This window comes from Meriones unguiculatus, chromosome 3 (assembly GCF_030254825.1).
Source record: "Meriones unguiculatus strain TT.TT164.6M chromosome 3, Bangor_MerUng_6.1, whole genome shotgun sequence".
Taxonomy (NCBI): Eukaryota; Metazoa; Chordata; class Mammalia; order Rodentia; family Muridae; genus Meriones; species Meriones unguiculatus.
The window spans coordinates 97,391,216-97,414,417 of record NC_083351.1 but is presented as its reverse complement, the minus strand read 5'-3'; the positions used below and the strand labels follow the sequence as shown (position 1 = coordinate 97,414,417).

Here is a 23,202-nt window from a genome sequence, read left to right as displayed (position 1 = left end):
CCTAACTGCAGCTTAATCACCACGTAACAAGATATCACAGCCATTGCTCATGAGCAGATATCCTCCGGATGGCTGGCCCAGGACCGTTATGGCCTTGGTGCCTAAAATAAACCCTCGTGTGCTTTCATCGGAGTCGATTACTGGTGGTCTTTGGGGTCTCATGAACTGGGTACAGCATTTCCTGGTAACTTTGTATTCAAGGAGAAATCATTTCAGTGTTCTGCTTAGAAGTTCAAGGCAGATACCGCTGATGTTCACATAGTGTAAAATACGAACACTGACAGGATCAGAGGAGAGACAGGAAAGTCAATAAGGAACATGAATCCTAAAGCAGAGGGAAATATCCTATAATGCACAGTGGACCAAGATTAATTACACATACCAATGTGATCCCAGGAGCTCTCCCCTCCTCCTGGGAGAGTTGCAGAGGAGGAAAACATGCTAAGAAAACACCTGGTGCTGACTACGTGGTTAAGTCTGTAAAACGCCAGGGTGAGGTGGCTGTGGTAGATGAGGTGAGTGAATACAAAAATTAAATTGCTCACACAGATTAGTGGATGAAAGTACAGTCAAGGAACTTACAGATGGAACGATCTTCAAATGGATTCTGGAATTTCTCCAAAAGTAAACGTCAGGGACCTGCACTTTTCACTGTGTTCAATGATTTGACACATCACCATGGCCCTCACCCATGCTCTTCAATGTGTGGATTCCAGTGTTCACATGAACCCTTTTTCAAGCTGTGGCGTCTGATCCATGTATGGCTCACGCAGTGTGTCAGCACAGGAGAACAAGGATTAATTAAATTAATTTGTATTAGTGGGTTTAAAACCAAAGCTGCCTTCATTATATATAGCCACGTGTTTTACCCTAAACTAGCTGCCTGTTTTCTACTTTGTATTCAGATATAAAGCATCTATAAACTACACATTGCCCTTGATTTCTGATTCTTCTGTCTTAAACTGTTGACAAACTGGATGATAGGCTGGGTCACCAAGGACGCTTCAATAAGCATCTTAAAGAGATACTGCTCAGGCCTACATCAACTTCCTCTTCCTTAAGCATCTTAAAATGATACTGTTCAGGCCTACATCAACTTCCGCTTCCTTATTTTTAAATAAAGTAGATCAATCAGAATTTTCCATGCTGTGGTAAGACTGCATAAGTAGACCTGAGCTTTAAACATTTTAGTAGAAATAACTAGAAAACGTGATAAACGTTACTGGGAAAAGCTCAACTCACAGGCTAACATCGGTTGCTCTGACCACAGAACTTTAAAACAGCCAGAATACCCTGTGGCTGCCCCCCGTGCTGAAGCCTGTTTCCTTCCAACTTCCAGTTCCCGCAGTTAGGCAGAAACCCAGGCACTTTACAAATCTTTTCTGGGTTCTTGGCCGTCCTTCGCACTGACTTGTGGGAAATGTAGTCCTACTATGACATCACCAGAAGGGGCTGTGGATATCGAACTTCTGTGGTTCTGCCTTCAAACTTTGCTTCTCCCCAAAGTTAGGCACGTGTCCCGCTCAGCGCTGGGCTTGGATCTCTGACATGGAGGTTGGTGCAGGGACGGCGGCGTCCTGCAGATGAGGGACTGTGCACGGTGGCGGGTTGGGCGCAGAGGGAGCTGACTTGGACTGGTTGGGAAACTTGAGAAGCTGCTGACCTGAAGGTGCGGTGCCTACCTAGTCTGGACCACTCCTCCTGGGCTCAGGTTTGCCCGGGAAGACGGCATCATGCCAAAGCCATGTGCTGTGAGTGTCCAGTCTCTTAAGACGGCCCTGCTACGCGAGTCCACCTGTGCTTCCGGAGGGCTGGCTCGGTAGCCAAGGAAGGGAGAAGGTTGGAAACAACCAGATTACAAGGGCCCCCCCTGGTCTGCTGACTCTGGTGCCTGAAGCTGTGCGGGCAGCCCCTGTGCCAGCTTGGCTTGAAAATCATTATGGAATTTACTAGCTGGTCCACGCACGCATGGCTGCTGTAAGATTTCTCAGGACATCTAGGGCAAGCGGGGCTTGCTCTGGCCCTTCCTGGATCTATAGCCTGCCAGAAGTTCCTATGTTACGGAGACAGAGTGTCGTGAGGGCGATTAGTTTAAGGGATGTCAGTCCCAATTCTTTGTAATAGATTGATCGTTTTCAGGATAGCTACTTTGAAATGGAACCTCCTATATCCTCCTCAGGCCTGAATCCCGGGACTAACACTCCCATATAGTCACAGAATAATCCTGTAAATGGTTTGATTCCAGCTTTGCTTAGTCCAAGTAATTACTAATTTTATACTGCAGAGTGAAAAAATACTAGACAGTTATAGCACATCCAATCTTTCTGAGACTGTGTGGTGCTTGAAATTTGTACTCCTTTTCAAATGTGAGAGATGGCTTGCTGTGATGAGAGAAATGGACCTCGGGATTGAGGGAGAGGGCTGGAATGTTTCTGAAAGGGAAGGGAGATGACGCTGCTATTCGGACAGTCTCCTTCCATCATTCTCTCATCATATGCTTTTCTTCTGTCCCTTCACATTATCACCAGTTTCTAAACTCTCTTAAATGTATTCTCTCTGGGTGCACTGATCCACCCTGAAAGATTTGCCTAAATCTAGAAAGTTTTGCCTAAAGCTTTGTACTGTATTATGCACTAAAAAAATAAAAGACAATGAAAGATGAATTTGGAAAGCCACGGTTCACTCAGGGTCCACCTCATATATTTTGCCACAACCGTCAAACAAGTGTTTGTGAGCTACAGACTGTCTGACAACATTGAAGTTACTCTTAGGAAGCATGGGCTCCAAACCACCTTGCCCTGTCTACTGGAATTCTCGGTGAGTGTCCAACCATATCTAATAGCACACTCCCTAGTTAATGTGTAGGAAATAGTAACTGTATCTGAAGTGGGAAAAGCTCACTGCCTTGCACAGCAGAACAGCTTCCTTACAGTGCAGGGAAGCATGCTTACTTCCTTACAGCAGCATGCTCATATATAGCTTACAGGCACCAAATACACACACACACACACACACACACACATACAGAAGTAAACAGGTGAAGTTAAGACTGTTCTGTGGTTCATCCCTCTCATCTCTGCATTTGGGATGGATTCAGGAAACAGAGTTCAAAGTCTGCTTCAAAGCATATTCAAGATAAGCCTAGGCTATATGAGACACTGTGTTTTTAAAAGTCTTAAAAAATAGTTAATTGGGTGTAGTAATTACTTCTGGTTCCTCTCACTTCTGAACGCCAGCAACCTGACAGAAATCCATCCAATTGACATCTTACTATCAAAACTTACACATGTGCTTAGAGAAGTTCTATTGACTGTGTTTGAAATCTAATTTCCAGGTTTTCGCTAGCATCCTTTTGTTAATGATATCATGTGTTAATTAGGAACTTGTTTGCATTTACTATGTGGGGAAAGATTCTATCTTTGCCTTGCTTGACTATTTCTCTGTATTTGCAGGGAATGTTAGTTATCTTTGCGTGCTCTTCTCTGTTATTTTCTGTCATGGCCTCATGGTGCTTTCTTCAGATTTTACCTGAATTCTTCCAGTCTGAGCTACATCCCCTCAGATCCCACTCGGCAGTTCTCCTTCACTGATTCTCTAGAACTTGAACACCTTCCCAAGTATTGACATTCATCCTTACAGAACAGGTTCAAGCGTGTAATGGAATGTGTCTTTACACTTAGCCAGAACAGAATTCCAGCTCTCCAAATGTAATATGATAACCACATCTACCACTGTCCTTCACATGTGGTATCACCGCCATCCAGCCAGTAAAATAAACTCTTATAGTGGAATTCCTTCCTCTTCATCAGGGAGGAGTCCAGTCCTTCATGGTGTGCAGTCCTGGCCTTTTCTTACAGGCTGTTTGCATTTTATCCTAATGTTAGGGTGAGCGATGGAATGAATGAAGAACTTACTGGTTTTTATAGACTCAGATAGTAACCTTGTTATGTTTAACCAGTTGTTCTTGCGAAACTCACAAGGTACTGAGTGATGTCATTCAGAACCTGGTCATGGCTGTGTACATGCCAGAAGCCATGCAGAGAAGACACAAATGTTATTTAGACAGATTATGATAGGACTCAAAATGAGTGAGTCACAGGTTGGTGTCATTTGTTCTTTTGAGTTTATAAGTTTCTGTCAACTTTGTCCAATGACAGTTTTCAACTGCAATGACATATTTTGAGTTGAAACGTATGTGGCAGTTTGTCTAGCAAACTCTTACCAAAGACTATATATTTAATTGTTTTCTTGTTCGTGGCAGCTATATAAAAACAATTCAGATGGAAGAGAATATGAATCCCAACTGTTTCCAAGTTAAAGTACACTACTATTTCTTTAGGTACAGGCAACAACTATATATTGAGTATGTAAAATTTACACTTATACTTAGACATATAACATTGAAACTTATAAATTATCCCATCTAAAGTCTCTTTTAACATCGAGATTTCCCTATTGTCTGCAATGTCTTTTTCAATGTTCCAGTCATATGCTTTGATTCAAAGTAATAGCAAATCTGTTGCTGTGCATCAAAGTATTACCAAATTTGTTCACTTAAGAATTAATGATTGTTGCATGTCACATTTCTGTGGGTCAAGATCCTGGACAGAGACATGTGAATTAGCTTCTTACTGGTGTTTCTAATATGATCTGTAATTGATAGATACAGTAGGCCTTCAATGGAAAGTAGTTAGAGGCTGGTCAAGAATCCAGCCCCATTTTGCTGTATTTGACATCTCACAATCTTCTTGTCATCGGAGTTGTCTGACTCCCTCTGACCCCCCCAAAAAAATTTCCCTGAGGCTCAAAAAAGAGATACAAGAGTTCTTGTGACTTATACTCTGTTGCAGAGTGTGTGGCCAGTGGGCTGTGAGGCGCTGTGCAGTATGTTTGGCTTAGCCACAAAAACATTCCTTGGATGTCATACTGTCAATAAAGACTATACATCTCATCAGATGGGGAACAGGAGCAAGAAATGCTGTAGGCTTCCACTGGGGAATCTTCTCCAGTTAGGGTGCTTCAGGAGCTTTTCAGGCTAGACCACATCCACTATAAAGTCTTTCATTGTGGCAGGCTGGGAGGATGGCACAGTGGAGGTTCAGAAGCTCTTTGAGAGCATCAGCTAGTGGAGGCCAGTCTCAAATTCACCTTGCCAGTGAGTATCACAGGCCAGAGACTCCATGTCTCAGGAATACCCAGCAGTAGGGCCCACTGTCTAGTTTCAATTTTTTTTTTTTTTAGTTACTATTTATTCACTCTGTATCCCAGCTGTAGCCCCCTCCCCCCTCTCCTCCCAGTCCCACCCTCACTCCCTCTTCTCCCCTTATGCCCCTCTCCCGAGTTCACTGATAGGGGAGGTCTTCCTCCAGTACTATCTGACCCTAGCCTATCAGATCTCATCAGGACTGGCTGGATCAGCTTCCTCTGGGGCCTGGCAAGGCTGCACCCCTCAGGAGGAAGTGATCAAAGATCCAGCCACTGAGTCCATGTCAAAGACAATCCCTGCTTCCCTTACTAGGGAAACCACTTGGAAACTGACCTGCCTATGGACTATATCTGAGCAAGGGGTTCAGGTCCTCTCCATACATGGGCCTGCCTTGGTTAGAGCATTCATCTCTGCAGGACCCCCTGGGCCCAGGTATTTTGGCTCTGTTGGTCTCCTTGCGGAGCTTCTGTCCCCAGGTCTTTCTGTCTTGTCCTTCTTCTATAAGATTCCCTGCCCAAACTTTGTTATGAGTCTCAGTGCATCCTTTGATACCCTGCTAGGAAGTCTTTCAGAGGCCCTCTGTGGTAGGCTCCTGTTGTGTTCCCTGTCTTCTCCCACTTCTGATGTCTATCCTGTTTGACCTTCTGAATGAGGATTAAGCATCTTCCCTAGGGTCCTCCTTGTTGTTTAGCTTCATTAGGACTATAGATTTTAATGTTTATCCTATGTTATAGGACTAATATCCACTTATAAGTAAGTATATACCATGTGTGTCTTTTTAATTCTTAGTGTGTAGTTTCAATTCTTATACACTCTTTGAATTTGTCAGCGTGAGGTTTATCAGAATCACTCTTTGTGTAGAAATGCATGGCATGCTGTGTGTGTACAGATAGTTTTGAGAATTGTTTCTCTTACTGTACTATGTGAGTCCTTCTGGACTGGCTTCAGATTATCAGACTGGATTTCAGGTACCTTTTCAGCTGAGCAGTCCCTCGGCATCTAGAGTTCTTTTTTTTATTATTAAATTTTTATTTTTTTATATTAATTACAGTTTATTCACTTTGTATCCCAGCTGTAGCCTGCTCCCTTATTCCCTCCCAATCCCCCCTCCCTCCCTCATCTCCTCCCATTCCCTTCTCCAAGTCCACTAATAGTGGAGGTCCTCCTCCCCTTCTATCTGACCCTAGCTTATCAGGTCTCATCAGGACTGGCTGCATTGTCCTCTGTGGCCTGGTAGGACTGCTCCCTCCTAGGGGTGGGGGTCAAAGAGCCCACCACTGAGTTCATGTCAGAGATAGTCCCTGTTCCCCGTACTAGGGAAACCACTTGGATACTGAGCTGCCATGGCTACATCTGTACAGGGGTTCTAGGTTATCTCCATGCATGGTCCTTGGTTGGAGTATCAGTCTCAGAAAAGACAACTGTGCCTAGATATTTTGGTTGTTGCTCTCCTTGTGGAGCTCCTGTCCTCTCCAGGTCCCACTATCTCCCCCTTCTTTCATAGGATTACCTGCACTCTGCCCAAAGTTTGTTTATGCGTTTCAGCAGCTGCTTTGATGCCCTTAGAGTTCTTAAATGTTTTCATGCACTTGTCACCTGGCAGCCTGTTTGTTGTCCAACCTTCCTTCTGCCACGTGTGGTGTTGGATCTTTATTGTTTGCCATTAAGGACAGCATTTTCAGCCTGTGCTTTTCATACTTTATTGCCATGTTTGATTTCTAATGTTCTTACTTACATTTGCAGTTATTATTCTGACTTTTTGTGTACTTTCCTGAATTTTCATTCAGACCATTACCATAGACCTTATGTTCAGAGCATATTTGTAGTTTCGTTGTTTTTCTTTCTTTTTTTTTTTTCTATTGCTTGTCCATATTTTCTATTCATAGGCCTTACAATGCTTATTGACATTAGGATTTAAGAATCACAGTGATCCCTCCAGCTAGGATTTCAGTGGCTTCTCTACCATCTTGTAGGAATTTGTCTCTTGGACTGTAGCCTCTTCTCATTGGCCATTCAAGATGGCATGTCTTTCCCATTGGCTTTCTGATGGAGGCAAGAAAGAATTTGGCCCTTGATTATGCTGAAATGAGACAGAAATTAAATGTCTTCTCTACTCTTAATATCCTGAGGAAGGAGCCAGAAAATTGTAGAGTATCCAGCAAATCCTGCCTTGCTAGTCCACACATGAGTGGGCATGAGCTAGCATGGCACCGTGACTTTTCCTTCTGTCCACCTCTTCTTGCTGGGAATCGAACCCAGGCCTTCTGCATCTAAGCAAGAATGTCTGCACTATGCTGTGTTCCCAGCCCCTTTTTCACTCTTCTTTGGATTGCCACCTTCTGCTGTGCTGACACTAATCAGCAGTCTGTGGGTTTCTCACAAAGGTTTGTTCTGGCACATCTCATCCTCAGGGAGGCATAGGTGCCCCGCATTTCCATGGGGAATGGTTGTATCTTTATGGAATCTTAGGATATGACAGTGTTATCTTTCTATCCCTTTGGGTGGATCAATAAGCTTTATGTGCATGAGTTAGGAAATCCATTCAGCTCTCAGTCTTTGGCACAATGTCATGGAAACGGAGAGTATTTAGAAGAACATATGTCTCTACAAGAGGCCATGTCTTTACAATGCTGAAGAAAGGAGAAAGATTGTGAAATTTTCCAGAAACTCAAGTGGACAGCTGCAAAAAACAAAACAAAACCAAAAACAACAACTAAAAAATGTAAGGAACTACCTACAATGAAGAAGGAGAAAAGTAGCTATGAGGGGCTCATGCTGGCTGGCAGTGACACAAGAAACAATTGTGGCTTCTAAAAATGCAGTGGAAGAACATAGCTCCGAAGTAAGAACTATAAGAAATATTCAGGGATGTGTTCTGGAATATTCTCAGGCTTACTATAAAGCAGCCAACAGACCTCACTCTGATTGATAGGATCCATTCTATTTACATTTTCATATTCCTCTCTATTTTGTGGAAAACAGACATTGTAATCTGTTGTAAGTATAGTTATTTGATTTCATATTGTTTGTTTCTCTGAATTTGCCCTTAGTAAAAATTATTAAGATTTATGAATAGACTTGTACATATCTAGGATCCTTTTGTCAAGGCAGCCATGATGATTGTGGTAGAATAAATAAGAATCGTCCCATAGGCTCATATATCTGAATTCTTAGTCACCAGGGTAAGGACTATTTATTTTATGTGTATGGTTGTTTTACTACTATGCATGTCTAACAAATTTATCTTCTACAACTGGACTTACAGACAGTTATGAGCTGCCATGTGTGTGCTGGGAATTAACCTCTTGTTTTGAGTTTGATTTTTGGTTTTTGGTTTTTGGTCTTTAAGAGTTCCTCTGTGTAACAGCCCTAGCAGTCCTGAAACTCTCTTTGTAGACCAGGCTGGCCTAAATCCCAAGTGCTGGGATTGAAGGCGTGTGCTAACACACTGATCCAAATTCTGTTTTGCAGATGCATTTGTTCTCCATTTTATGATCCTTAAAACTACTTTCTGGGTTCTTCTGCCATTTATTTTTCTTAATGATGAGTCTTCTGTAGCATCCTAGCACCACCTCAGAACTATTTTAGGGATCTTTACCTCCCTATGTCAGAAACACCTCCAGCTCTCCACTCATGCTGGGTGACCTTTAGATTTGTACAGAGAAGTACATGATGCCTCTTGGTATTTGTGTTATTATTGACAGTCTTAATTAACATAATGTGCAGTGTTCATTTGTTTTCTTTATTTCAGGATCTGCTGTCATTCTGGGATGTAGCCATTTATTTCTCGGCACAAGAGTGGGAATGCCTAGGCCCCACTCAGTGGAATTTGTACAGGGATGTGATGCTGGAGAATTTCAGCAACCTTGAGTTCCTGGGTGAGGAATACTTCCATGGTGAATTTTTAATTTATTGTCAATATAAAACTTGCTCCCATTGTACACCATCATATAGAAACTTGTGCTTCCAACAATGAGGTTCATTGGGCTACATTTAAGGAGAATTGAGATTATTCTTTTACCTTAGAACTATCTTGTTTCCTTGTGCTTGTGACCTTTTTAAAAATTTTGTTTTGTTACAAGTATCTTCCACATCAGTGGTAGTGTAGAAGTTAAGAGGCAGGAGCAGGGCCATATGTGTTGTAGAGAATGTCACACTCTTCAGTTTTAATGTCTTTCCTTAAATGGGTGGAGTGAAGCTCAGGGCCTGTATATCGTAAATTCCTCTGAAGCATTCAGCTGTTCTTGTCAGGAAACAAGAACTGGTCTTCTACAGTCTTTTACTGCAGCTTCTCATTCTTTACACACATGGGTGAGCAGGACACATTCTTTTCCAGGAGAACACACTGACAGTGTTGTTCCCCCTTTCCACAAACAGGTCTTGCTTCCTGTAAGCCATACCTCGTGACATTTCTGGAGCAAAGACAAGAGCCTTCGGAGGTGAAGAGACAAGCAGCAGCTGCCGTGCACCCAGGTTTGTTGGAATTAGGGGCTCACAGGATAGAGGCGGAGGTCAGAGATCTAACAGAGAGCAAGGTTTCACCATGTCAGTAGATGCTACATTACAGTAAAAATCATTTTTTAAGGACCTCCAGTTCTGTCTTTTGCTGTCGAAGGAGGGCATCTCTCAGATATTTGAAATACCTTTGGTCTCCTATGCTTTGGCTTATACTCCCTTGAGGTCAGCTTGTGTTTATAGTGACTCCTAAGCTCTGTCATTTCTAGGTGAACTTGACTTATTTTCCATAAATTGTTTCAGGTACTAATTTTCTTCATAAAATATACATAATGCTTCCTTTGTATATCTTTAAAATATTATTTAATATTATTATACACAGTCTTCCTATTCTGTAGTCTAACATTCATACCTTCTAAAACTAAAAGCTGCACTTAGGTATTGTGTATACATGTGTTTTCCAAGTTTGACTATTATACTTTATCTAGTCATAAAATCTCTATATTTTTAATGGGCCTTTTTTATTAGCATAATGCTCTTAAGAGTTATTTTGATCAATGGTGTTATGCCTTCCTGCATGTTTGACTTTGATTAATATTCCTTTGTTTCCATGTTCTATGTTGTCATGATTTTATGTCAGAGGAGGGTTACATGATGATTTCTACCTATTGTGTTTTTAAATTATGTTTCAATGAATACAGGTGTAGAAATTTGAATGTAGCTCATCATATGTATAGAAAAATTTAAGTCTGAGTAAATGTCTTCATTTTTAAAAGCATTGTAAACACAAAGAATGTTGCTCTGCTTTTATTCATATTTCAACTTTTACTTGCCAGGAATAAAATGCTATACATGTCAAGACTGTGGCAAAGCCTTTGATTGGAACTCACACCTTATTAAACACCAGAGAATTCATTTAAGCGTGAAGCCCTATAGGTGTGAAGAATGTGGCAAGGCCTTCCATGCTCCATCATTACTTTCTGTGCACCAGAGAGTCCATACAGAAGAGAAGTCTTACAAATGTGAAGAATGTGGCAAAATGTTTTATTATTCCTCAAAGCTTAAGGAGCATCAAAAAAGTCACTCTCAAGAGAAACCCTTCAAGTGTGAAGTGTGTGGCAAGGCCTTCAGATCTTCTTCACATCTTTATACTCACTTGGGAATCCATTCTGGAGAGAAACCCTACAAGTGTAAAGTATGTGACAAGGTCTTTAGAACTTCCTGGCAACTTTCTAGTCATGTGAGAGTCCATTCTGGAGAGAAAGCCTACAAGTGTGAACAATGTGGAAAAGCCTTCTCTACTCATTCGTACCTTTCTCAACACAAATTAGCTCACACTGGGGAGAAACCTTACAAATGTGAAGCATGTGGCAAACTGTTCTACTGTACTAAAAACCTTAAGGAGCATCAAAGAATTCATTCTGGAGAGAAACCCTATAAGTGTACCGAATGTGGCAAAGACTTCAGAACTTACACAGCACGTTCGAAACACCAAAGAATTCATACGGCAGAGAAACGTTACAAGTGTGGCGAATGTGGCAAAACCTTTCACCAGTCTTCTGGTCTTAAGCAGCATCAAAGAATTCATCTGTGAGAGAAACCACACAAATGTTAAGACCATGCCAATGACTTTTGTACTAAGAAATTTTAAAATACCTAAGACTTTATACTGAAGAGATGTGAAAAATGTTGCAAGCCCTTTAATACACTTTCTAATATTCCTCAACAGAAGGTAGTTCAAAGTGCAGTCAAATAGTAAAAATGTTAAAATGTTCATAAAATGTTTTACACTTCAAATGATATCAAAAAATTCAATCTGAGGGCTGGAGAAATGGCTCAGTGGTTAAGAGTATGTACTTCTTTACCTAGTTCAGGCCTTAATAATTTACCTTTATACATAATTTATATATAAATTAGCTGCTAATTTATCTTTTGGTCTCTCACCTCACACATACATACATTCAGGCTAAGCATCAATTCACATAAAATAAACATAAACTATTTTAAAGATTCAGTCTGAATAGAAACTGTATGTGTGGGGAATGTGGGAAAGCCTTTGGAATCATTGAGACCTTACTCAGCACACACAAAAAAAAAAACTGAAAGTAGAGAAGTGAATATACACAAGTGAAGAATGTGGTAAGCAGTTTTATGATGCAATCAACATTTCTGACCTCCACAGAACTTATCCCAGAGAGACACCACAACTGTGACAGGTGTGACAATGTTTTTAAAGTCACCTTAGACTTTAAAAGGAAAGCACTCATACTGAACAACAACCTACCAAATGTAAAGAGTGTTGAGGTTCTATATGTTTTGTATGTTACTCTTACTCAGCCCTTGTTGAACATTCAAAGAAGTCACACATGAGAGAGTCTCTGCAAATGTACAAAATATGGCCATTGTATTTGTTCTGCCCAGTTCACGAACCCCAAAAGACCAGGAATAAATAGAATCCACTGTAAATATATGAGGTTCTTTTTATTGTAAATTACAAGCTGCAGCTTGGGCCCATACCCACCACCGCTTCAAAGCAGTGGTAGCCCAGAGCGCAGTGCTCAGGTTACTTGGATGATTTAAAGATTCTGGTCCATCCCACCATGCCAAAGGCAGGGGCAATTCCTGCCTGGCAAGCATCTATTGGTCAAAATGCTACATTTTGAATCGATTGGCTACAGGGTCCCCAGACCATAATGACCTGGTGTCCCTCCCTAGGGGGATGGTCCAGTTTCCTAGCAACTGTATCTTGGTTGCTAGGAAAGAATTCTTAGCTGCTATTTATTAAAGACCTGAACTAGGTGAGTGGAGAAGTCTAGTAATGCCCTGAGGGGAAGGACCTCCTTACTGCATTTTTCCCCACCCATTAAGATACAGTTGCTAGGAAACTGGCCCATCCCCCCCTAGGGAGGGACACCACCAGGTTATTATGGTCTGGGAATCTTCCTATAGCCAACCGATTCAAAATGTAGCATTTTAGCCAATAGATGCTTGCCAGGCAGGAATCGCCCCTGCCTTGGGCATGCTGGGATGGATCAGAATCTTTAAATCACCCAACTAACTTGGGCATGGGGTGCTCGGCTCCCATCTGCTTTGGCGGTGGGGGTGTGTGGGCCCAAGCTGCAGCTTGTAATTTACAATAAAAAAGAACCTCATGTATTTACAGCAGAGTCTGTTTATTCCTGGTCTTTTGGGGTTCGTGAACTGGGCAAAACAATATTTAGCTGTTCTTTAGTCCTCTGGAAAAATCATGGGGTTCATGTTTGCAAGGAACACTACAAATGCTCAGATTGTACCTGACCTTTATACCTGAAGTGTCCCCAGAGAATACTCTAGAGGGAAACTCTTTACACCCAAACTGTGAGGAAAAATTAAAAAAATATTTTTGATCATTATCAGCACCAAAGAATCTACATTGATAAGAAGCTCTTCAAATGCTGATGTCCTATTTTGCTTTTGTTCTCAATTTCACACAGCCAAGCAATATGTGAGACTCTCAATCTGGATCATATTGGTCCATGGGCATGTCTATGTTTCGTGGATGCTTATTGATGTGAGAGAATCTAGACAAATTTGTATGATGCCAGTGCACCTTGGCTTTGCCACACCTGGTCAGGTGCTCCTGATTGTAGAAGATGCTTGCTGAGCAGAAGTCAAAGGGCATGGGCCAGAAAGCAGAATTCTTCTCTCGTTCTATTTCACTTGCTGCCTTAGATTCCTGTTTTGTTTCCTGCCCTGGTTCCCATTGATGATGAAGTACAGCCAGTGAACTGAAATGACCCTTACCCCCCGCTAAGTAGTTTCTGGTTATCGCATTTATCACAGCAACAGAGATCCAACTAATACAGTAAGGAATGTAGGACACTTTCCACTCTTTACATCCCACTTATCATCAGAGCCTCCATGATGGAAAACAATATTCTAATAAGTGATGAGTGAATTCATATGACTCAGGCAGAAATTTTGTCTAACATATAAACATCATAGAGCAAATTACAGCAGAAAACATTGTATAAAGACAAATTGTGGAGCAAAGTGTTGTCATACCTTAGTAATGAATATAAGGGAATTAATGTAGGAGGACAATAACATTAAAGTGTTACATTGGAAAACATGAGGTATTGCTTGGAATTTATGTGCCATTATTGTTTGATGTGATGGAAAGAAGCAAGTCATCGATATCAGAATCATTCAGTGCACTCAAGTCGGAGGATGTCGATTTGTTATAAAACCAAATTGTTACATAGCCCAGGATATTGGAAATCCTGGGAGTATAAAGGGAGAAAGTACAGGATCTACTATAGAAAGCTGCAAACAATAGGTAGAGCATGCCTAGAAAAGAGGTTCTGTGGTCTTCAGGTGAAGCTAGAAGGGTAGAGCCACATAAGTTCCTAGGAACCAGCATGAGGGCATCACAAGTCCCAGATGAGAAAAGTGTAGTCAGGCTGGGCATTTGCCTCCTGGATTTTGGTCTGATCCTTCCTTGCTATGTTATGATTATTCTGCTTTAGAATAGGAATGTTTGTTCTGTGAAAATCTTTGGTGGAATGCCAGAGCCCACCAACAAAGTTGAATGGTTCTTGAGCCGGCAGTGAGGATTGAAATTAATAAACCAACATACAATACATGGGACCTTTCCTAGAGGCTCTAGTAGAAGCTAGATGCCTTGCTTGTATTCCAGACTCCTTTTAAGTCAGAGCAAAAGCACCTGAGTACAATGAATGAATTCAGAAGGAAGTCAAGCAAAAGGTGTGACCTTGACAAGACATCCCACATGCTGTCCCAAACAAAAGGAGATAGGTTTGGTAGCTTATTGCTGACTCCAGTGAAGGCCAGGGTGAAAGCAGTCTTTCTGCTGAGATCAAAATAACAAAGCAGCTGGGTATAGCAGTGGCTCCCCATAGTGGAAGTATGTCATTTGTTTTTAAGTTCTAGAAGCCCACAGTTTAGACGTTGCCTGAGTCATTGATGAAATGTGCACTGAAGTCTTTTAACTCTTGAAATTGTTAAGTATTCTGTGGACCTTTCAAACCTGATCCTATTTTACTTATGAGGTGAATTAAGATTTGGGGAAAAAAAAAGAGTGTTATAATTTAAATTTATGTAGCTGGAGCCAGCACAATGGCTTTGGGAGCAAGCTTGATTGCCATCAAGACCCACACCTGTATTTGTATTCCCAGTACTGACAAAACAGTGGTAAGCACAGAGTGAATTACCTCTGAAGGTTGTCCTCTGAATTCTATGCATGGGAGCACACAGACCATATGTGTTCATATGTGCACACACACACACATCGCAAAATAAACTTAAAATGTATCATTTTAGCTGTGTTTGTGTTGCATGTAGACATGGTGTAATGAGCCTATAAGACAGCAGAGCTGTCAGGAGCAAAGTTAAGAGACATTTTTGGTGACAGTGACTGGGCAACACCCCTAAGACATTGAGAGCTTGTAAGACAGCAGAGCTGTCAAGGATAGATAAGAAGATTTTCCTAATGACAGTAACTAAGTAACGCCCTTAAGGCAGCTGGCCTGTGTGTGTGTGTGTGTGTGTGTGTGTAAGGATGATAAGCTAAGCGATGCTCTGAAATAAAGTATAAAAATTAAAGTAACTCCCTTAAGACATTAAGTAATGAAATTGGGTAATGTCAGCTGATTAGCAGCTTGTACATGTGCGTGTGAAAGAGCAATAAGCCAAGCCATGCCCCAAAAAGTGTATAAACTGCAGCCTGAGCCTACACAGGCGCGGCAGGCTAGACTCATGATGAGGAAGCCACAAGATCACTAATATTCAGCCTGTTCCCAAATGGCTGTTTGGAAATCCCAAACCACCTTAACAAACAGGCTCTGAAAGGACTCCCGATCAACCGCATTTCCTTCGCATCTGAGGCCCGGCTGGAGCAGAGAAACTCCGAGGCCTATTAAGTCATCAGAAGACGCGTTTGAGGTCCGGCTGGAACTGCAAAGTTCCAGGGCCTAGAAGCCACCGTCGCCGGCAGCAAAGGTGTCTAAGCCCGTACCTGTGTCCAGGTTGTAGTCCCCGTACGATGTATAATGTGCTATGTAATTCTTAGATATCTGTGTGATTTGTGTGATTAAAGCAGCATTCAAAAATCATTTTGGCGTTGGCTTTTATCAAAACCATGCCACCCTTTGTGGCGCCTGGGTTAAAGTGCTCTGGCATAATCAAGCGCTCGTAACACAAGGTCATACCTATGTCTCACTTGTTAACACAATGAGATGTGGAATCAAGTGGGGGGCAAGTTGGTGGCCATTCCTTTGCAGAGGTTTTCTTGATTAGGTTGAGGTCGGAAGACCTGTTGACTGAGGGGAGCCATCGGTTGGACTGGTGTGGTATAAGAAGTATGCTGGATAGTATACAGAGAGAATACCCTAAGAGTAACCATTCATCCATCTCTTGCCACCTGACTGTGGAAGTAACGTGACCAGCTGCTTTAAGCTCCTGTCGTCTTAACTTTCTCACAGTGGTAGACAGTGGTCTTGAACCATTGTCCTTTAGACCCTTTCTCCTTTAAGTTGCTCTTGTGTGCACATTTTATCATTGCAGTGGGAACAATTATTAAAGTTTCATGCTAAATAAAAGTATTGACATTTAATACATATGCATCGGAGTATTTTTCCGTTTCCACAACTATTGAGACAACTGTGTGATCTCTTTCCTTTTCCCTATCAATATAGTGCATTACACAAAGTGATCTGCACAAATTGAGCAGATTTTCATCCCTTATGCCACAGGGATGAAAACAGTTCAGTTATAAAGCATGATCTAGGTGGGGATTCATTTGTAGATTTTAAAAATTGTTATGTTTTTTAAGGATATTGTTTTGAGGTATGATTTAATCAAGGTTTCATTTGTGGTTGTCATTATTGTTTTAGACAGTGTCTCTGTATGTAGCTCTGGCTGGCCTGCAAGTCTCTATATAGAACAGGAGGGCCCTGAACTCAGAAAGATCTACCAGCTTCACACTCTAAGTAGTGGGAGGAAAGGTTTGCACCTCTGCACCTGGCTACCCAGTTATGGTAGTAGAGTTATACTGGCTCCATAGAATGAGCCAATGCCCGTACTATTCTATGAGAGCATTGGATAAGCAGTAAGATTAGGCTATTACTAGACCTCTGGTTGAAGTTTGGTAGAATACAGTAGTAAAACCATTTGCCCTGGACTTCACTTTGTGGTGAGGCATTTAATTACTGCTTCAGTGTTGTCATTGTTACAGGTCTGTTCTGGTGTTTGATCTTATGGCTGTATTTTTAGTCATTCATAAGTATTCAGAAATTTACCCTTTACTATATTTTCTATCCTGTAGGAATATAAGATTTCAAAGTTTATCGTGACAATCTTCTGGATTTTAATGGAGTCTGATTTAACTACTCCCTTTTATACTGAGTTTTATTAATTTAGGTTCTCAGTCTTTTATCTTTTGCTCTCTCCTTTGTTTCGCTAAAAGGTGAAGAATCTTCTTCAATGTATAAAAGAAACAACTGTTTGATTAATATTTATATTGTTATACAAGTCATTACTTCATAAATTCTATCTTGATTTTTATTGTTTTTCTTATTTACTAGTTCTCATCAACTCTGTACCTAAGTTAGGCTTATCTTTTTTCTCTACCTTTGAGTTGGACCATTAGATTACTTACTAAAGAAGATAAAATTAAAATTAAGAACTTTTCAGTATAACCATCTCACTTAGGACTACATTCTTGGAGATATTCAATGAGCCACTGTTCACTTAAAGGTATAGTAATGAGTCACTAATTATTTCTGCATTTTCTAATGTTATTCTTTTTTTTCATTTCTATCTTAGCCCAGTGTCTCATTAATGGATGTACAGGGTTATTTCTGTTTTGTTGTTGTTGTTGTTGTTGTTTTTAATCTATAAATGCTTGGTTTGAGGCATGTAATAAGCATTTTAAGTTCCCTGAACCTCTGAGAAGAATGTGCATTCACTAATTTTCAGGTATAATGTTCTGTGGATATCTTTTAAGTTCAGTTACTGTTTGGGATATTTAACTCTGTGGATTCCTTACATATTTTTTAAGAGGATTTATCTAGAAATGCTATTACAGCAATGAAGTGTCCCACTGTTACTGTGTCTGAACAAAGGGGACTTCCATGGCTTTCAGTGTAATCTGGATGAAGTTGGAGACCTTATGGTTCAGTGTATAATTATTTACAATAGGTAGTTATGTCTTGTTTGACAACATGTAGAGACTGTCTTTATGTCTTCTGATTAGTATGACCACTAACAAGTGGCAAATCCAACTGTCTTTAAGATGGATTGAAGAAGGCTATTGTTCATAATTTCTCTGCTGTACTCATGGCAAAGTGTTGGGATAATCTCTTCTGCAACGTGTAAAGGCTGTCTTTGTCAAATATGGACTTCTGTACCAGCAGAGAACTTTGGTATTATTATTCTTATGAAGCATCACCTAGCTCAATGTTTTGTAATCTTCTTCATCACCTTCTGATTGGTTTAATAAAGAGTTGAAAGGCCTATAGCAAAGCAGGAGAGGATGGGTGGAACATCTAGTAGATATAGGAACTCTGTGAAAGAACCAGGGGTGGGGGGAGGGTGGGGAGATTCGCCAGCCAGACACGGAGAAAGAACACCTGTGTCAGAACTGAGGGGAAGTAATACGTGGCAGAACATAGATTAGTATAAACGATTAATTTAATTTATGTGAGCTACTTGGGAACAAGCCTAAGCTAAGGCCAAGCTCTCATGTTAATAAAAACTCTGTGTGTCATTGCATGGGCAGTAAAGAGATTCAAAGTCTGGCCCCATTTTCTCTCTTCATTGAGATATCTTCTTTCTCTTCCTTGAGTTGACACACGCAAATGAGATCCCAAAATTTCAGATTTGATATGCTGAGGGAGCCTTCTCTCTTGCTCCCTCATCACACCTTTATAGTCAGATGATATCTCTCTACAAACTTTCAATAGGCAATGTCATGGACTGAAATCATAACTGCAAGAGGTCAGTTTTAGATATTCTCAAAAGCCAAACTGGCATTTTTTTTTTCAGATACATCAGATAAATAGATATATAAGGTGATTTGGTCAAATATCCTCCCCATTTCTTCCATGAAAATTACTCCCAGGAGTTAAAGATGGCATTATTAGTGTATCTTATCTAAGAGGAAGAAGATAAGACACTGCAAAACTGGTGAGTAAACAGTGGCTGAATTTAGAACACCAACTTTGGTGCCTCCCAGACTGAAGGGGACATACTGGGAGTGGGGGACAATTAGTTCCAGTCCCCCCCAACACCCCACCATGGTCATTCATTAAGTCCAGAAGCCATGAACTATGAGCCCCTGCCCTTATTGCATGCTAGAGCGAGGCCAAGCCCCCAGTTCCAGGAACTCTCAAGGGCAGTGTGTAGAGTCCAGGGACAGCAGCCCAATCTCCAAACCATTGTTCTACTGGTCCCCCTGTGGAGACCAGGTGGACAATAAAATCATACTGAATCCTAGATGCAAGATGGCAGGGCCCAGGCAAACCTGAGTTCCAGGAACCCTGCATTTGCTAGGCCTCTGAGGAGCCCATGCCCTAGTGGCTGCCATTTGAGGAGCCTGAGCTGCTGCTGCTTCTGCAGCCACCAGAGACACCTTCACCTCGTCCCTCCATGGCTACCACCTGAGCCTCCAGGGCCCTGAGGCTGCCTCCTAAAACACCAGTGACCCTGTAACGGCCTTCTGAGGCACTTGTACCCACTTGCCTGCTCTTCAAAGCACCTGCGCCCACTCCTTTGCCCTTCAAGGCACCTGTGCCTGTGCCCCTGCCTTCCAAAATGACCACCCCAACATGGCTGCATCAGAAATGCAGCACCCATTCATATTTCCCTGGACCTATCTCATCCTGAAGACTATTCCAAACTCCAGAGACAGGTGGATCTAGTCTTCTGGACAGTTCTTCTAGTTGAGAAGACCAGCAGGTCCTGATCATGAAGACCCGAGAAAACCAGCAGGATACAGGAACAATCAGCCAAAACTATAGACAATCACATGTCCAAAGTCCAACATAAGAACACAATCAACAAAAACCAGGATTTCACAGCTCCACCAGAAACTCCCCAAAAAAACCAATGGATACTCTAGTACAGCTAAAACACAGGAAAATGACCCTAAATCTATGTTTATGCAGTTATTAGAGCAATATAAAGAGGAAACTAATAAATCCCTCAAAGAAATACAGGAAAATATAACCAAACATATAGAGGCTATCAAGGACAAACAGAAAACCATAATCAAACAAGTGAAAGAAATTAATAAAACTCTTCCACACCTGAAAACAGAAAACAAAATCAATAAAGAAAACACAAATTGAGAAAACCCTGGAGATGAAAAACTTAGAGAAGAGATCAGAAACCACAGAAGTAAATGTCACTAACAAAATACAAGAGATGGAGGAAAGATTCACAAGTATTCAAGATACAATTGAAGAAATTAATACATCTCTCTGAGAAAATATTAAAACATAAAAACTCCTGACACAAAACATCCAAGAAATCAAGGAGACCATGAAAAGATGAAACCTAAATATAATAGGAATAGATGAAAATGAAGATTCCAGACTCCAAGGACTAGAAAATATTTTCAAAAGAATCAGAGAAGAAAATTTCCCCACCTAAAGAAAGAGATGCCATTAAACATACAAGAGGCTTACAGAACACCAAACAGACTAGAGCAGAAAAAGAAATTCCTCCTGCCACATAATAACCAAAACACTAAATCTACAGACCAAAGAGAAACATTAAAAGCAGCAAGAGAAAAAGTCCAAGAAACATATAAAGGTAGACCTACCAGAATCAAACCTGACTTCTCAACAGAGATTAAGAAGGCCAGAAGGGCCTGGGCAGATGTCATGCAGACACTAAGAGACCACAAATGCCAACAAAGACTACAATACCCAGAAAAACTTTGAATCATCATGGATGGAGAAAACAAGATATTCCATGACAAAACTAAATTTAAACACTATCTGTGCACCAACCCAGCCCTACAGAAGATACTAGAAGAAAAACTCCAACCAAAAGAGGTCAACTACACCCCAAAAACACAGGATATAGATAATTTCACACCAGCAAAACCAAAAGAAAACAAGCACACAAAAACTATCACCACCAATACAACAATAAAAGGAATTAATAATCATTGGTCACTAATATCTATCAACATCAATGGACTCAACTCTCCAATAAAAAGACACAGGCTAACAGAATGGTTGCAGAAACAGGATCCAACATTCCACTGAATTCCAAAAACATACCTCTGCAACAAATGATGGGAATGATACTTCATTCTCATTAAAGGGAAAAAATACACCAAGAGGACATCACAATCCTGAACATCTATGCCCCAAATACAAGGGCACTAGCATTCATAAAACTTAAATCACACATTGATCCCCACACATCAATAGTAGGAGGCTTCAACACCCCACTCTCAACAATAGATCATCGACACAGAGGCTAAATAGAGAAATAATGAAGCTAACAGAGGTCATGAATCAAATAGACCTAATAGATGTCTACAGAACTTTTCAACCAAACACAAAATACTGTACCTTTTTCTCAGTACCACATGGAACCTTCTCTGAAACTGACCATATAGTCAGTCGCAAGACAAAGCTCAACTGATACATGAAAATTGCATTAACCCAGTGTTCTTTACCACATCATTGTGGAATAAAGCTAGACCTCAACAGCAACAACAGTGTTAAAAATCCTACACACTCATAGAAACTGAACCACTCCTTGCTAAATGATCACTGGGTGAGGCAAGAAACAAAGAAACAAAAACTTCCTAGAATTCAATGAAAATGGGGGCACAACTTATACAAACTTCCAGGAAACCATGAAAGCAGTGCTAAGAGGAAAATTCATAGTACTAAGTGCCTTTGTAAAGAAACTGAAGAGACCCTATATTAGCAATTTAACAGATCACCTGAAAGCTTTAGAAAAAAAGAAGAAGCAAACACATCCAAGAGGAGCAGATGACAGGAAATAAACTCAGGGCTGAAATCAATAAATAATAATAATAAAAGAGTAATACAAAGACTCAACAAGGGGCTGGAGAGATGGCTCAGTGATTAAGAACATTTTCTGCTCTTCCAAAAATTGTAGGTTTAATTCCCAGCATGCACATGGCAGCTCACAGCTATCTGTAATGCCAATTCCAAGGGATCTGACAACTTCACTCTTATGCACATAAAATAAAATTAAAATAATTATTTTAAAAAAAGAATCAACAAAACCAAGAGTTGGTTTTTTTGAGAAAATAAACAAAATAGTCAAACTGCTAGCCAAACTAGCTAAAAGACAGAGAGACAGTACCCAAATTAAAAACTCAGAAATTAAAAGGGGCATATAACAACAGACACTGAGGAAATCCAAAGAATGATCAGGTCTTGCTTCAAATGCTTGTATTCCACAACATTGGAAGTTTAAGGCAGATACCATTGATGTTCAAATAGTGTCAATTTTGAACACTGACAGGATCAGAGGTAAGACAAGAAATTCAATAAGGAACATGAACCCTAAAGCAGAGGGAAATATCCTATAATGCACAATGGACCAAGAGTCAGTACACACACCGCGATTCCAGGGCCTCTGCCCCTCCTCATGGGAGAGTTGCAGAGGAGGAAAACACGTCCTGCTGGTGAACTTGGTTAAGTTTGTAAAAAGCCAGGAAGAAGCAGCTGAAGTGGTGCTGGAGTAAACACAAAAACTAAATTGCTTACACAGATCTAGATACGAGAAGTTCATTCCAAGCAAGCGTCAGAGACCTGTCCTTTTAACTTTGTTCAATGATCTGAAACATCCCCGTGGCCCTGACCCACGCCCTTCATTGTGTAGATTCCAGTAATCACATGAACACTGTTTCTACCTGTGGAGTCTGATTCAAGCGTGGCTCACTCAGTGTGTCAGCACTGGACAACAAGATTATTTACTTTTTGTTTATTTGTTTGTTTATCATTTGTATTACTGGTTATAAACCAAAGCCACGTAAATTATAGCCAAGTGCTTTTACCCTAAGCTAGCTCCCTCTACATTTTCTCCATACAACGTCTATAAATTGTCCGCTTTAGCCTTTTTTCTGCATTGTCTGAAGCTCCTGAGATACTGGGCAGGATCATCCAAGACGGTTTCAATAATCATCTTAAAGACATGATGCACAGTCTTACATTAGCTTTCTACTTCCATGTTTATAACAAAAAAAGATCAATCTTATAATAAGTAGACCTGAGTTTTAAAATCACTACCTTTTATCAGAAATAACTGGGAAACGTGATAAACGTTACTATGAAAGGTGCAACTCACAGGTTAAATCGGGTGCTGGGACCGCAGGTCTTTAAAACTAAACCCTTGTGGCTGTCCCAGAACTGCAGCCTGTTTCCTTCCAACTGCACCTGCTCAGTTGGACGCGAGCCCAAGCACATTACAAACCCTCTTCTCTGGATTCCTAGAAGTTGTTCGCACTGACCTGTGGGAAATGTAGTCCCGACTACTATTACATC

At 40.9% G+C, this 23,202-nt stretch overlaps 1 protein-coding gene and 1 long non-coding RNA gene across 3 annotated transcripts; one reads left to right on the top strand and one right to left on the bottom strand.

The window, feature by feature from the left end:
* The first annotated feature begins 1,443 nt into the window (after positions 1-1,443).
* LOC110563500 (zinc finger protein 728-like) lies at positions 1,444-15,774 on the top strand. Of its 2 annotated transcripts, none has more exons than XM_060380381.1 (4): positions 1,444-1,554; positions 8,958-9,084; positions 9,584-9,679; positions 10,498-15,774. In XM_060380381.1, exons 1-4 carry the CDS (start codon positions 1,549-1,551, stop codon positions 11,253-11,255), a joined length of 987 nt encoding a protein of 328 aa, XP_060236364.1. In that variant the 5' UTR covers positions 1,444-1,548; the 3' UTR covers positions 11,256-15,774. The 2 variants fall into 2 exon arrangements, with proteins under 2 accessions (XP_060236364.1, XP_060236363.1); XM_060380380.1 differs by lacking the exon at positions 1,444-1,554 and adding an exon at positions 1,761-2,817 and having other exon boundaries at positions 8,958-9,102.
* Positions 6,973-23,141, bottom strand: LOC132653113 (uncharacterized). The gene is made up of 3 exons (XR_009590821.1): positions 23,006-23,141; positions 11,136-11,249; positions 6,973-9,726 (listed from the first exon to the last, which is right to left on the bottom strand). It is a non-coding gene; the product is annotated as an uncharacterized LOC132653113 (long non-coding RNA).
* Positions 23,142-23,202: the final 61 nt, after the last annotated feature.

Excerpts from the sequence above, each read along its gene's own strand:
- LOC110563500 (XM_060380380.1), top strand. The coding sequence starts at position 2,659 with ATGAATTTGGAAAGCCACGGTTCACTCAGGGTCCACCTCATATATTTT. Across the intron at positions 9,103-9,583 it reads GGGTGAGGAATACTTCCATG|GTCTTGCTTCCTGTAAGCCA; the intron begins GTGAATTTTTAA and ends TTCCACAAACAG. Across the intron at positions 9,680-10,497 it reads AGCAGCTGCCGTGCACCCAG|GAATAAAATGCTATACATGT; the intron begins GTTTGTTGGAAT and ends TTTACTTGCCAG.